The sequence below is a fragment of the Triticum urartu genome, chromosome 6A (genome assembly GCF_056163025.1).
Source record: "Triticum urartu cultivar PI428250 chromosome 6A, HENAU_Tu73, whole genome shotgun sequence".
Classification (NCBI taxonomy): domain Eukaryota; kingdom Viridiplantae; phylum Streptophyta; class Magnoliopsida; order Poales; family Poaceae; genus Triticum; species Triticum urartu.
Genome location: NC_141878.1, coordinates 510,221,663 through 510,237,971, shown reverse-complemented (window position 1 = coordinate 510,237,971; position 16,309 = coordinate 510,221,663). Strand labels below are relative to the sequence as shown.

General features: G+C 45.3%; 1 protein-coding gene across 1 annotated transcript; it reads right to left on the bottom strand.

The window, feature by feature from the left end:
• Positions 1-12,807: 12,807 nt before the first annotated feature.
• On the bottom strand, positions 12,808-13,861 carry LOC147965974 (uncharacterized). The gene has a single exon (XM_087527021.1). The coding sequence runs from the start codon at positions 13,837-13,839 to the stop codon at positions 12,808-12,810; it is 1,032 nt and encodes a 343-aa protein (XP_087383147.1). The 5' UTR covers positions 13,840-13,861.
• Between the last annotated feature and the right edge of the window lie 2,448 nt (positions 13,862-16,309).

The following is a 16,309-nucleotide window of genomic DNA, read 5'->3' as shown; positions in this document are numbered from 1 at the left end:
GGACACGATGTTTTTACCCAGGTTCGGGCCCTCTCGATGGAGGTAATACCCTACTCCTGCTTGATTAATATTGATGATATGGGTAGTACAAGAGTAGATCTACCACGAGATCAAGGAGGCTAAACCCTAGAAGCTAGCCTATGGTATGATTGTTGTATGTATTGTATATGGTCTATCGACTAGCCTGGCCTCGGTTTATATAATGCACCGGAGGCCTAGGATAACAAGAGTCCTAGCCAAATACGCCGGTGGGGAGAAGTTCTTGTCTTGATCGCCAAGTCTTGTTGAATCTTCCTTGTATGCGGCAGCCGTCCGAACTGGCCCATGAGTATACGGCCACGGGGGTCCTCGGCCCAATCTAATAGATCGGGAGACGACGTGGTGAGTACCCCCTAGTCCAGGACACCGTCAGTAGCCCCCTGAACTGGTCTTCAAGTTAGGGACGCTCCTCGATTCTTCCGAACTGTTCTTCATCTTTGGTTGCCGGTCTTGAAAACTGGTTCAACAAATCTTCTTTATCTTCGATCATGAGGATCGCCGAAATGCATTCGACGAGTTTACACGTCGGGTATCCGAGGATCCCCTTTAAGTTTCCGGCCTTTATCAATGCCTTATTATTTTTATGCCACACCTCGGGTTTGAAGTTGTTCCCGGGAGGCAGTGTCCTCTTGCGTCCGAGCTCTAACGCCGGACTGTATTCGAGGTATCTTTTGCAGCCGAGCACCAATGCCGGACCGCTTCCCAGCTCTAACGCCGGAATGTATCCGAGCTCCAACATCGGACTATGTATCAAAGCTCCAACATCGGACTGTATATCCGAGCTCCAACGCCGGACTATATCCGAGGTGTCGTAAATCACCTTGGTTCAAAGAAGTTTGAAGGAGTTTAGCCGAGCTTAATGCCGGAAATGCTCTCTATGGAGCCAGCCACTAGCGCCCGAGCTTTATGCCGGGCTGCTTCCGAGGTGGTGCACCACCCCGAATGTGGGCTGATTTTTGTGAATATTTTTTATTGGTGCAATTTATTCTCTGCCGAGATATATAGCCAGTAGCCCTCAAGGTGGGTATCGGTTTAAAACCTGAGATGCACTTGAAGGATGATGTAAGACCGCTGATCCCAGTAGCCGCCGAGACTCAGGTTGATTTGCGAAATCGGCCTGAGGATCAAGTCCTAGCTCGGCAGAATACTCCGGGACACAAAAAGCGGCGTGCTAAGTCCTCGAGACTCAGGATGGGTGTGGCCGACCAACCTGAGGATCAAAATCTCCTCGGCAACTGTATTGCACTTAAAATTTTCTGCATTGAACAAGCAATGCAGTAGCCCCCGAGACACTGGTCGGGTGGCAACACCAGATCAGGGGACCGATGTGCCCCTTTAATATTTGTAAATAATAAGCCCGAAGCCCAGTAGCCCCCGAGCCTTAATGCGGGCACAGGTGGCCGAATTAAGGATCAATATCCATAGTAAAATCACAAATTATGTGTAATGACTCTATGTATCCAAGTACTTTACGTCATTAATGCTCAGATCCGCATTATACAAAACTTTGTTGACCGACCATCGGCTTCCACCTCCTCGGCCAGTAGCCGAGGAGTGTTTGTCCTACTTTATAAAGCCTTTATGAGGGCAAATATTTACGACAAACAAGGCAATCTGGCCACACGGTTTTATAAACAAAGGTACGCAGAGAGATATGTTATATTACTGTTTAACAGAAGAAATGTATTCCAAACAAAATAGTCCCGCTATCGGTTCCTTTCTTTGGGTTGTCATGCTAAGCATGATCATGAAACCTCAGCTCGAATGTAAGAGCAAAATATCGAGGATTTAGTTTGGGAGGCCAGTTAATAGCCCCCGGTAGTGTTCGGCGATAGTCGAGGTCAAGCCGTAAACACTTCGGCCAATGTTATGAACGGCCCGTCATAGTCATCGGATCGCTGACCAGTTTACGCTTATTGTGACAGTCAATTTTCGGCTTTCTCAACTGAGGTGCTTGACCATGCGAACTGGAAGCACAATCGCAGTGGTTCTCCCTTTGCACACCTAGCCGAACAAAACGGAACGTAGGAAGCAAGTGCAGGAGCCGGGCAACCCAACTATTGACCGAAGACACAATTCGAAACCGATGCATATATAGCAATATCTGAGAATGTTTTTGCCGAATCCCTAAAGGTGTCCGGCGTTGCACTGCGAGACTAATGCTGGAAAAGCACAAATAGTTTAAAAGTGCCAAAAAGCTTGGAAAACCAAGAAACGTCAGTAAAAACATGACGTCCGAACAAGATCAAGTGTTCGGTGCCAATCCGAAAATTGGTCTTAGAAAAATGAAGTGCTTCTGTCGTCCTTTAACATGACACATCCTATCTCAAGACTTTGAGCGGGTCAGCCTACGGCTTCAACCTCCTATCCCGAGGGCGGAGTACTTTTCATTAGGCCAGTTTAGCAAACTAAACTCTAGCGGCTTTGAGAGATTAATTAGGCTCCCCGGCTAGTGACCGCACACTCGCATCGAAAAAAGGAGTGATAAATAATAATAATAATAGAACTTTGCAACGACTGAGAAGAAGAACACTTATTATAAAACGGCTCAAATAAACTTAAGAGCCCCCAAGTGACTTGGGTAGAAGAATGATTGCATGTACCGAAGTACTTATATCATATCTATGTTCAACCGAACTTTAAACGCGTCTTAACCGACCGTCGGCTTCTCCCTCTTTGGTTAAGGACCAAAAAGTGTTATGTACTCCATCGGTCGAGAATATCTACGGTGTTTCCAATAACCAGGCAATCAGGCCATAAGGCTGTAACAGACAAAGCGCGCTCAGGGAACTTATGCTATATTACTGTGAAGTGTAAGAAGCATCTTCGAAGAAAATAGTACCCCCACCGATACCTTTCTTCGGTGCTCATTGTTATTATGAGACTTGTGCAATAGATTTTTTGTACTCATGAGTTCCGTTGTATGCCGACCATCATTGAAAACTATAAGAGCGCTAGCTTTCGGCTTCACCCAGTCTGAGGTCCGGCTCGGTTGACCCGATTGTGACAATCGCAGAGGTGCTCCCTTTACTCCCTAGCCGAACAATCGGGAACGTAGGGGTAAACACAGGAGCGAGGCAACCCAGCTTGCAAATCGCTTAAGTCAATATGGTGCATATTGTGGCGTAATACACGAACAAGGAACGAAGCCGTACAAGTGTAATCATATGCAACAGGAAAAAGCTTCATAAAGGAAGCCCACAAGTAAACGGGGTATTTGAATTTATGCGTCACAAACAAAGTTTGGACAAGAAAATTTTTTACAAGCAACTTTTTTCCAAAAAAGTATAATGCTTGGTCGAACCGAGCACAAGTTAGAAATTAAAGCTTTGAGCATGAAAGCGACTTAGCTGGTTAATGTGTTCGGTATTGATGACGCGGTCCGAGCTTGATGCGGGGCAAGGTTCCATCCCTCAAGCCGGTCCCGAGGTGGCGGAGCGGAGAGCTTGACATGCCGAAGTGGTGACATAGCACGATCAATGCAGACCGGCAGAGTGACGCCGAAGTCTCCGGATCATTTTCCTGTGCACAAAAAATAGTGCAAACCGGAGATAATAGTAATAATGATAATTAAAAAAATCGTTGCATAATAAATAATTTATGCAAAGTGAGTAATAAAAGAAATATGGCCTGGCGCCAAAGTCAATGTCGATGCAGGGCATCGGCGTGATGTGGTAAAGGCGTGGCAAAGCCTGAATTCGCAGGTCGGTCCGAGCTCCGGATGCGGCGTTCGCCGGACTATGTACGGAAATTGACCGAACCACCATGCGACTATCGTGAATGCGGCTACCATTTGATAGACCTGTGTACATATGATGGACAAACCAGAGTAATAATTCCTTGGGAAAAATGAACCCAAACAAGCAAAAAATATTAGGGATTGATAGCACCTGGTTTATTTGTTGTAGCAATCCGAAGAAAGGTGATTCCCAAAATTGGGACTCGATCCGCACACCCATTGCCTGATGGGCGATAAAACAACGGCTTGGCAATGCTGATAAAGGTTGGCTCGCCGAGGCAAAGCCCTCGGCCTAGCTAACGTGACGGAGCTGGTCGGCTAGTGACGCCGAATTGTCTGGAGTAGGTTGATGAAGAGATGGCGAAGCCTCCGGTCCAGCCGAGATGTCGAAGCCCCGATGTCAGCCGATGAGTCGAAGTAGGTCGGCATGATGGACACCAGCTTGAAGAAGCGATAGTGCGGCCCTGTCGATGTAGGTCGTGACGTGGTCGATGCCGGCTTGATGAAGCAACCGTGCGGCGATGCCGGTATGCCCGCTCCGTGTAATCCGTGAGGCAGCGATGTTGATGATGATTTATCCTTCGCGATGCCAGACTCTTGTTCGTCTTGCCGAGATGATGATCCGAAGAAGTTGAGCTCGGCTCAACAAAGTGACGCCGTGTCTTAGCGCAGGTCGGCAGCCGTGGAGTAATATTGCCGGACTGGTTTGACACCAGCATGATGTTGAACATCATGTTCAAAATATCTTAAAGTTAGTGGGATGTGTTCGGAAACAAAACACAATACCCCATACAAAACTTCCTTCAAAAGGGATGTCCGAAATCCCGTTCATAGAAAAGATGAAATCGGGTCGGATTCGTTTTCGCGCAGAAAACAGATCCGAAAAGTGATGCACTAGTCGGAAGGTTCCCGGAGTTTGTACGGTCGGATTGAGCTGAAATTTTGAGAGGTGGTAGATACAGGAATTCCGCAGCCGATCAACGGTTGGATCTTCCAAAGGACGTTCGAGCTAGAAGCTGGACACCACGCCCTAAACACATCCAAATTCCCGTCCAGATTTGACAGGGCTCCGGTATATCGTGGATTGCCAGAGATTCCTTCATCGGAACTCAACGAAATTTTCCAGGGTTGTTGTAGACTCAATTCCGCACAATTCCACCAAAGCGATCGTCAAAGCGATACTCGAGGAGGTGGTGGTGGCAGATACGAGTTCGCTGTCCGGAAAAACAGCACGATCGCCCGAGGGCAATGTTGACGTTGAGCCCCCGAGCTCCATGGACGATTCCTCCATGATCTTGATAGAGATCGGAGTTGGTGTTGATGAAGGCCCTCGTCCGAACATGGTGATCCGAACACGGGGCGCAGTTCTTGGTCGAACCAAGGTGACCAGTCGAGCTGGTGACGAAGATGCCGAAGTCGCAGTTGACCTGCAAGCGAGTCATCGATCCTTTTGTCGATCACACAGCGGAACTCTCAATGAAAGCACCAATGTCGGTGTCAAAACCGGCGGATCTCGGGTAGGGGGTCCCGAACTGTGCGTCTAGGATCGATGGTAACAGGAGGCAAGGGACACGATGTTTTTACCTAGGTTCGGGCCCTCTCGATGGAGGTAATACCCTACTCCTGCTTGATTAATATTGATGATATGGGTAGTACAAGAGTAGATCTACCACGAGATCAAGGAGGCTAAACCCTAGAAGCTAGCCTATGGTATGATTATTGTATGTATTGTATATGGTTTATCGACTAGCCTGGCCTCGGTTTATATAATGCACCGGAGGCTTAGGATAACAAGAGTCCTAGCCGAAGCCGGTGGGGAGAAGTCCTTGTCTTGATCGCCAAGTCTTGTTGAATCTTCCTTGTATGCGGCAGCCGTTCGAACTAGCCCATGAGTATAGGGCCACGGGGGTCCTCGGCCCAATCTAATAGATCGGGAGACGACGTGGTGAGTACCCCCTAGTCCAGGACACCGTCACCCTACTCACTCACATTGATATCTATTAATGGGCATCTCCATAGCCCGTTGATACGCCTAGTTGGTGTGAGACTATCTTCTCCTTTTTGTCTTCTCCACCATCATATTCTATTTCACCTATAGTGCTATGTCCATGGCTCACGCTCATGTATTGCGTGAAAGTTGAAAAGGCTTGAGAACGTCAAAAGTATGAAACAATTGCTTGGCTTGTCATCGGGGTTGTGCATGACGTGAATATTTTGTGTGGTGAAGATGGAGCATAGCCAGACTATATGATTTTGTAGGGATAACTTTCTTTGGCCATGTTATTTTGAAAAGACATGATTGCTTTATTAGTAGGCTTGAAGTATTATTGTTTTTATGTCAAATGATAGACTATTGCTTTGAATCACTCGTGTCTTAATATTCATGCCAGGATTAGATATGTGATCAAGATTATGCTAGGTAGCATTCCACATCAATTTTTTTTATCATTTACCTACTCGAGGACGAGCAGGAATTAAGCTTGGGGATGCTGATACATCTCCGTCGTATCTATAATTTTTGATTATTCCATGCCAATATTATTCAACTTTCATATACTTTTGGCAACTTTTTATACTATTTTTGGGACCAACATATTGATCCGGTGCCCAGTGTCAGTTCCTGTTTGTTGCATGTTTTTTGTTTCACAGAATATCCATATCAAACGGAGTCCAAACGGAATAAAATCCGACGGAGATTTTTTTTGGAATATATATGATTTTTGGGAAGAAGAATCTACGCGAGACGATGCTCGAGGGGCCCACGAGGTAGGGGGCGCGCCCTGGGGAGGCAGGCGCGCCCCTGACCCTCGTGGCCACCCCGTAAGGCGGTTGATGCCCTTCTTTCGCCGCAAGAAAGCTAATTTCCGGATAGAGATCGTGTTAAAAATTTCAGCCCAATTGGAGTTACGGATCTCCGGGAATATAAGAAACGGTGAAAGGAAAGAATCTGGGAACGCAAAAACAGAGAGAGACAGAGAGACAGATCCAATCTCGGAGGGGCTCCGGGGGCCATCATCATCACCGCGATCTACACCAACACCTCCGCCATCTTCACCAACATCTCCATCACCTTCCCCCCTCTATCTACAGCGGTCCACTCTCCCACAACCCGTTGTACCCTCTACTTGAACATGGTGCATTATGCTTCATATTATTATCCAATGATGTGTTGCCATCCTATGATGTCTGAGTAGATTTTCGTTATCCTATCGGTGGTTGATGAATTACTATAATTGATTTAATTTGCGTGTGGTTATGTTGCTATCCTTTGGTGCCCATCATATGATTGCGCGCGTGGATCACACCCTAGGGTTAGCTGTATGTTGATAGGACTATGTATTGGAGGGCAAGGGTGACAGAAGTTTCAGCCTAGCATAGAAATTGATGCATACGAGATTGAATTGGGACCAATATATCTTAATGCTATGGTTGGGTTTTACCTTAATGAACGTTAGTAGTTGCGGATTCTTGCTAATAGTTCCAATCATAAGTGCATAGAATTCCATGTAAGGGATGACATGCTAGCAGTGGCCTCTCCCACATAATACTTGCTATCGGTCTAGTAAAGTAGTCAATTGCTTAGGGGCAATTTCGCAACTCCTACCACCACTTTTCCACACTCGCTATATTTACTTTATTGTTTCTTTATCTAAGCAACCCCTACTTTTTATTTACGTACTCTTTATTATCTTGCAAACCTATCCAACAATAGCTACAAAGTACTTCTAATTTCATACTTTTTCTAGGTAAAGTGAACGTCAAGCGTGCGTAGAGTTGTATCGGTGGTTGATAGAACTTGAGGGAATATTTGTTCTACCTTTAGCTCCTCGTTGGGTTCGACACTCTTACTTATCGAAAACTGTTGCGATCCCCTATACTTGTGGGTTATCATTTGGCTTACTAGATTGATCTTTCTTGCAATGGGAGAAGTGCTTAGCTTTGGGTTCAATCTTGTGGTGTCCTTTCCCAGTGATAGCAGGGGCAGCAAGGCACGTATTGTATTGTTGCCATCGAGGATAAAAATATGGGGTTTATATCATATTGCTTGAGTTTATCCATCTACATCATGTCATCTTGCCTAATGCATTACTCTGTTCTTATGAACTTAATACTCTAGATGCATGCTGGATAGCGGTCGATGTGTGGAGTAATAGTAATAAATGCAGAATCGTTTTGGTCTACTTGTCGTGGACGTGATGCCTATGTACGTGATCATGCCTAGATATTCTCATAAATATGCGCTTTTCTATAAATTGCTCGACAGTAATTTGTTCATCCACCGTATAATTTGCTATCTTGGGAGAAGCCACTAGTGAAACCTATGGCTCCGGGGTCTATTCTCCATCATACCATTTTCATATCAACTTGCTACTTCTATCACCATTTATTTTTCAATCTTTATTTTCCAATCTATACAACAAAAATGCCAAAAATATTTATCTTATTATCTCTATCAGATCTCACTCTCGTAAGTGACCGTGAAGGGATTGACAACCCCTTTATCGCGTTGGTTGTGAGGTTCTTGTTTGTTTGTGCAGGTACGAGGGACTTGCGTGTAGTCTCCTACTGGATTGATACCTTGGTTCTAAAAACTGAGGGAAATACTTATGCTACTGTGCTGCATCACCCTTTCCTCTTCAAGGGAAAACCAACGCAAGCTCAAGAGGTAGCAAGTAGGATTTCTGGCGCCGTTGCCGGGGAGGTTTACACCAAGTCAAGTCAAGCTTTGATCTCCCACCAACGTGCGGATTTCTGGCGCCGATACCATGTACCCATCACAAACTCTTATCCCTCCCATTACATTATTTGTCATTTGCCTCTCGTTTTCCTCTCCCCACTTCACCTTTGCCGTTTTATTCGCCCTCTTTTCTGTCCGTCTCTTGTTGCTTGCTTCTCGTGTGTCCGTGTGGTTTGCTATTATGGCTAGTCCTTGTATAGGGCTGGAATTCGAGCCGAGTCGAGCCAGCTCGGCTTGACTCGCTAGAGCTCGTTTCGTTAACGAGCTAGCTCGACTCGACTCGTTATTATTAACGAGCTTAAATCGAAGATTGGCTCGACTCGTATAACTCGCGAGCTGTCTCGTTTAGCTTGTTAAGCTCGTTAAAGATATGAACATAAAACCCTCAAATATTTTAAGCATTATCATGTATGTATTAAACATATATATCACTAAACAATATTAATTTCCTTGTAACACATGAGTCTCCTAGGCGGTTGGGCCTTCAAGGGCTAGGCCTTGTGTTGTGCGCCTTGGACATAGTGTTGAGCGGCTGATCTTTTTTATATTGGCAGTGGCTGATATTTTGTACCGAGCCTAACGAGTTACACGAGTACTCGTGAGATTGGCTCGTTTAACTTGGTCTATAAACGATCTTAAACTAAAGCTCGGCTCGACTCGTTATTCTTCGAGTTCGAGTCGATTCGAGCCGAGTCACGAGCTACTCGTTTAGCTCACGAGTTTCGAGCTTTTTTTCCAGCCCTATCCTTGTATCATTGTTAGTACTCCTGATCATGAAGTTCTCAATTTTAAACAAAGGGAGGGAGAAAATTTAAAGGATGCTTGGTATAGAATTTGCAATGCTCAGAATAGATCCACTAGGAAGCAATCCACTTCCGTTCTTCTTCGCAATTTTTATGTAGGCATCACCCATTGGAATAGATATATTCTTGATGCCATTACCGGAGGGAATTTCTTGGGTAGCCATATTTTTTATTCTTATAATGATATGATAGATTTGTTTGGGCAACCACCCCTCTTGGTTAATGGAACTATTTTAACTTTGGAATATGTGATGCAAAGGTTTGAAATTATTGAAAATAAAGTTGCCACTGTTGAGTCGATTGAGCATTTGGATAAAAAGATCCACAACCAGATTAAGTTTGGATCTTAAAAAAATCGTAAGATCTAGTATTTACTTAAAATTGACGCCATATTAATGTTTTGCTTTTATATTATATAATCTTTAGTTCTATCGGATGAGACTATCATAATTTTAGTATTTTGAGAATCATATCCACTTTGTTCAATTAAAGAGATTTTGGGATACAATGGACATTAGGTCTTGTTAGCCACACACAGCGATCAACCTCATCTCCTAGTGAAGAGTGCACATACGGCGATCAACCTCATCTCCCAGTGAAGAGAGCACAACCATGTGCGCCTCTTTATTTGGAAATCCTCTCTTGTATACAAAGGCAATATATTCGAATGTCTGGCTTAATACTCTCTTCGGTTGGCACAAAATCACAATGAACCATCGTGGAGTGTACTAATGACCTAGATCCGTGCTAACGACTCTCGCCTTACGAATGAGAAAATCCATCGCCGTCAAAAGTGCCTCCTAGCGTTGTCCGAGGGTCCTGGATGCCACCAAAGATGACACTTGATGCTTTCGTAAAATCATCCTCTTGTCTCCTTGCGACTGTGACCACCATAACCTTGTTGTCGTAACGTTCACCTGTGCATAAGCAACATGAATATGGATCCAAGACTGTCATAAATGACTTTGGATCAGTGGTTGCTAGAAGAAAAATTCAAGGGGCCCCATGTTTCATTTTCACCCCGGATCCCCAAAATCTCAGGACCGGCCCTGGGGGCCATTAAAGTAGAGAGAAGCGAGGTAGGAGAAGGAAGAGAGAAGAAATCTAGGTAGTAGTAATGGAGGAGAAGAAAGTGAGTGAGAAAGTGAGGGAGAGAGGAAGGGAGAGTGGGGAGGGGGAGAGGGAGATAAGGGAAGAAGGTGGCTATTGTACCTTAGCAGCAGCGCATGTCCAAGATGGGTGCTACTGGTAAATGTTGTAGTAGTAGCGAGGCACAAAGAGACTCACTGCTGCTAAGTGAGGCCCTCCATGTGGCACAGCGCAAGAATAGTTGTAGCGGTGGGCCACCGATACTGGTGGGTACTGCAGGGACCACTTACTAGCAACGCCTTTTCGCCGGCACACACTACTGTTAAATATGTAACCATAGCATTGTTTGCTGGCCCTCGCTACTGGTATTTAGCTGTAGCGAGCATCTCTGACACGCGCTACTGCTACGCCTCTACCAATAAGCTTTTCCGTAGTAGTATATAGTACACTAAATATAATCAACCATCTTCTCTCACGTAAAATAAATGAAAAACCAACCATCTTATTTTTTTGAGGGGATACCTACCATCTTGTTTTGCAAATACTCCCTTCGTTCCTAAATATTTGTCTTTTTAGAGATTTTAACAAGTGATTACATACGAAACAAAATGAGTGAATCTACACTCTAAAATATGTCTATATACATCCATATATGGTAGTCCATTTAAAATCTCTAAAAATACAAATATTTAGGAACCGAGGGAGTACAATCTAACAATCACGCGAATGCTTGTGCTTATATGATCTAGCTAGCTTTATTATTATTATGGACGTGTCTAGGGAGCGGCCGGCTGCTCCCTAGCCGTCCCGAGCAGCCGACCAAAAATAGAAATTTTTAGTCCCCTATAGGCTATAAAGAGAAATAATTTGCTCCCTAATCATATATTAGGAAAGGTACCGTATAAAAAAAAAGTATCCACGTGAACATGTGTGAACATATTTAATGCGAGTTTCAGATTTTAAAAAAGCTATATCTTTCGAACCACGCGTCGGAATTAAGATCCGTTTTCACTACTGGAATCCTCGCAACGTGCTCTTCAAAACTAGATCCATCATGGGTGCATTTCGATGAACTTTTTTGTGTGCAATTAAGCCTCTGTTTGGTGCAACTTCCTAGCTGCCGGTGTGCAACTACCTGTTAGTCAATGTGCAACTTTGTCCCTGCGGGTGAACGCGCAGTTTTCACTTATGGCACCTCTAACCCAAACTACCCCTACCAGTGAGATGTGCAACTTTGTCTATTGCTTGTGCCAACTACATAGTAGTCGCTGTGCAACTTTTCCCATGTTCGTAGATGTCAGTTTTCACTGTTTCCTTTCTTTGCCAACTACTTAGCACTGGATGTGCAACCTTAGATGCTGCACCGGCCAACTGCTTAACTGTCGGTGTGCAACTTTGTCTCGTACCCCATGGATATGTAGTTTTCAGTGCTAGCAACCCATCCTAACCATCCCTACTAGTGAGATGTGCAACTTTAGGAGGGTCTATGGACAACTTTTCTCTACCCTCATGGATATGTAATTTTTCACCAACAAATCTTGCGAGTGAGATGTGCAACTTGGTCTGTTGCCTTAGTCAACTGTCTAACAGACCTTGTGCAACCTGGTCTGTTGCCCTTGCCAACTGAAACTACACATCCATAAGTAGGGATGAAGAGTTGCACATTAACTACTAGGCAGTTGGTTGGAACAACAGACTAGGTTTCACATATCTTCGGTGGGGCAGGGTGTGCGAGTGAAAACCACAAGTAGTGAGAGGGTGCACATCGATTACTAGGTAGTTGACCTAGTTGCACATCACATAAAGTTGCTTTTGTCATGGCTAATCCTCATAGTAGGTTGGATTATGTAGGTCTAAAATAATTGGTTTCGAAAAGAATTGCACAGTAAAGTACTGAAGTTGCACAATGTAGTAACACATTTGCACCATATAGCATCAGAGTTGGCAGTAATTTTTTTTGTCGAAACATATATAAATAAGATCTAGTTTTGAAGAGCTCATCGCCAGAATTCCAGTAATGAAAACAAATCTAAATTCTGACATTTGATTGTGGAGTTATGACTTTTTGAAATTTCAAAAATCCAACTAAATGCAATTCATGCTGTGCTCCGTGTCCTTCCTCATATACGGACTCAGATTGCATGCAACTCTAATTCTTTGTCTTTTTACCCCCTCCATCTCATAATGTAAGACGTTTTTTAAACACTAGCGGAGTGTTAAAAAATGTCTTACATTATGGAACGGAGAGAGTAGCTCCCACATGTAGACTCATCCCCACCGGCCGGTGTCCTTGCTTTATCGTTTAGCGTGAGCGCTCGATTCCGTGACATAGTGCACGCGCACTAGGAATCATTTAGGTATTATTATTAGATATAATTGAAAGCATGCAGGTTGACCGATCAATGGCCAGAGTACATGGCCACGTTGTTGGCAAAGTGTGCGGAGACGAAATTCTCCGTGTTCTGCTGGTACAGGACATTCTTAGTAGCGCCCCTCCTCCTAGACATCACCACGTCGCATTCAATAGCATCACGCAAGGCATCGGCCAGCTTGATGGCCGCTCCGACGGGGCTGCGTCCGGCGATGAGGTCGCTGAGAGCGCTGTCCACTGTCTTGCCCATACGGTCACCGTAGGAAAGCTTGCACTCAGCAAGGTCGAAGAGTAGGCCTTGGATGAGCTTGACCGTGGACGTGATGTTGCGTGCCGTGGCGTTGGTGGCGACAATGGCGAGATCGCGCGTGTCCCTGGCAGAGGCGGCCGCCACCGGGTCGGAGGAGAGGACACTGAAGCAGTAGTCGTAGCCAGGGTATTTGTCGTATAATAAAGTGGAGCATGTCGCGTTGATGATGGCAGCGGGCTGCCAGGCTCGGGCTCCGGCGAGATGCTGATCACTGCCGTTTGATGATCTAGAGGACTTGGGGATCAGCATCGCAATTTCCCTGGCGAAAAGGGCCAAGGCCAGGTTGTCCGAGTTCTCCTGCGCTAGAGGTTCCCTAGAGAAGCCCCACCTCTCGGAGAGGACGATGAAGCAGTTGAGAGGGCCCAGACCGTAGGCGTCAATCAACTTGCTCACAGCCTCAGATGGATCGCGTCCGGCCATGAGGTCTCCGAGGGCGCTGGCCACCTTGTCGGCCATCTGGCGCCCGTACAACTCCGAGCATTCGGTGAGGCTGTCGAGCAGGTTGTCGATGAGCCCGATCGTGTGCGTGATGTTGTGCGCGGTGGCGTTGGCGGCAAGGACGGCGAGACCACGCGCGTCACTGGCGGCGGACGGCTCGGAGGAGAGTACGATCATGCGGTAGTCGTAGCCGGGGTAGGCGTCGGCAGTAACCAAGGAGCATGTCCCGTTGATGGCAACAGGCGAGGCGCCAGCTGCCATGGCAGCGGCGGAGGTGAGGACCGCGGCGAGTATCCCGGCGAGGGGCTGCATCGTTGTTTAACTGGCTTCGATTACTGGCCGGGAGGGGTGTGATGCATCGGACGATCCTGTGATGACGGGTGCCTTTTAGATGGAAGCAACAATTTCCGGCAAATCAATAAAAGGAAAGATACAAAGTAGCGTGAATTGATTCTCTCAAAAAAGTAGCGTGAATTGATGGAATTGATTATACTAAATCTGGCTTCTTTTCATTCCATTAATCCCTCTCCAAAAAAGTGTAGTCGTACTAATGAATTAATTTCCTTATTTACGATGGCCACCTGTTAAGGTAGGAGTTACTTTGATTTTTTTAAAAATAACCCATAGTTAACGAAAAGATAGATCAAGATTTCATAATAATTGATAAACTTGAGGACATTATTATCAACTTAGTGTCTGCCTTTTCTTTCGTAAAAAATACTCCAAATCCTCCTACCACTAGAGTTGCAAAGCTTATGTATGTGCCTAAAATTAAAAAGGGTGAATCTTCTAAGGAAAATGCGGATCTCAAATAAATAAGTGTTCACAACAACTTTTTCGCTATCATTAAGGAACCTTATGCTACGAATGAATTTCTTGACTTCTTGCCTATGAGTTTGATCATTAATAAAAAAAGAAAACTCCTAAGATTTATAAATGTTTTATTGAAGAATTGCCTATCAAAGATGATAATACCTAGATCTATTCTTATTTTTATGCCTAGCTAGGGACGTTAAACGATAGCGCTTGTTGGGAGACAACCCAATTTTATTTTTGTTTCTTGCTTTTTGATTCTGTTTAGTAATAAATAATTCATCTAGTCTCTATTTAGATGTGGTTTTATGCTTTTAATCAGTGTTTGTGCCAAATAGAACCTTTGGGAAGACTTGGGAAAAGTCTTGCGATCTTGCTGTAAAAAAACAAAAACTTTAGCGCTCACGAGATTTGCTGCCTTTTTTTTACTGGAGAGTGCGATTATTTTGATTCTTTTTGCATATGATTAATAGACAAATTCCTCACATCCACCAATTTATTTCAGAATTTTTGGGGTTACAAAAGTATTCGAAACCTACAGATTACTACAGACTGTTTTGTTTTTGACAGATTCTGTTTTTCGTGTGTTGTTTGCTTATTTTGATGTATCTATGGCTAGTATCGGGGGGTATGAACCATAGAGAAGTTGGAATACAGTAGGTTTAACACCAATATAAATAAAGAATGAGTTCATTGTGTTGGGCAACGTAGTAATTTCAAAAAAATTCCTACGCACACGCAAGATCATGGTGATGCATAGCAACGAGAGGGGAGAGTGTGATCTACGTACCCTTGTAGACCGACAGCGGAAGCGTTAGCACAACGCGGTTGATGTAGTCGTACGTCTTCACGGCCCGACCGATCAAGCACCGAAACTACGGCACCTCCGAGTTTTAGCACACGTTCAGGTCGATGACGATCCCCGGACTCCGATCCAGCAAAGTGTCGGGGAAGAGTTCCGTCAGCACGACGGCGTGGTGACGATCTTGATGTACTATCGTCGCAGGGCTTCGCCTAAGCACCGCTACAATATTATCGAGGATTATGGTGGAAGGGGGCACCGCACACGGCTAAGAATATGATCACGTGGATCAACTTGTGTGTCTAGGGGTGCCCCCTGCCCCCGTATATAAAGGATCAAGGGGAGGAGGCCGGCCGGCCCCTATGGCGCGCCAAGGAGGAGTCCTCCTCCTAGTAGGAGTAGGACTCCTACTAGGAGGGGGAAAGAAGTGGGGAGGAAGAAGGAAAAGGGGGCGCCGCCCCCCTCTCCTAGTCCAATTCGGACCGGGGGGAGGAGGCGCGCGGCTCACCATTGGCTGCCCCTCTATCTCTCCATTAAGGCCAATATGGCCCATTACTTCTCCCGGGGGGTTCCGGTAACCCTCCGGCTCTCTGGTTTTCTCCGAAATCACCCGGAACACTTCCGGTGTCCGAATATAGCCGTCCAATATATCAATCTTTATGTCTCGACCATTTCGAGACTCCTCGTCATGTCCGTGATCACATCCGGGACTCCGAACTAACTTCGGTACATCAAAACTCATAAACTCATAATATAACTGTCATCGAAACCTTAAGCGTGCGGACCCTACGGGTTCGAGAACAATGTAGACATGACCGAGACACGTCTCCGGTCAATAACCAATAGCGGAACCTGGATGCTCATATTGGCTCCTACATATTCTACGAAGATCTTTATCGGTCAGACCGCATAACAACATACGTTGTTCCCTTTGTCATCGGTATGTTACTTGCCCGAGATTCGATCGTCGGTATCTCAATACCTAGTTCAATCTCGTTACCGGCAAGTCTCTTTACTCGTTCCGTAATACATCCTCTCGCAACTAACTCATTAGTTGCAATGCTTGCAACGCTTATGTGATGTGCATTACCGAGAGGGCCCAGAGATACCTCTCCGACAATCGGAGTGACAAATCCTAATCTCGAAATACGCCAACCCAACATGTAC

Excerpts from the sequence above, each read along its gene's own strand:
- LOC147965974 (XM_087527021.1), bottom strand. The coding sequence starts at position 13,839 with ATGCAGCCCCTCGCCGGGATACTCGCCGCGGTCCTCACCTCCGCCGCT.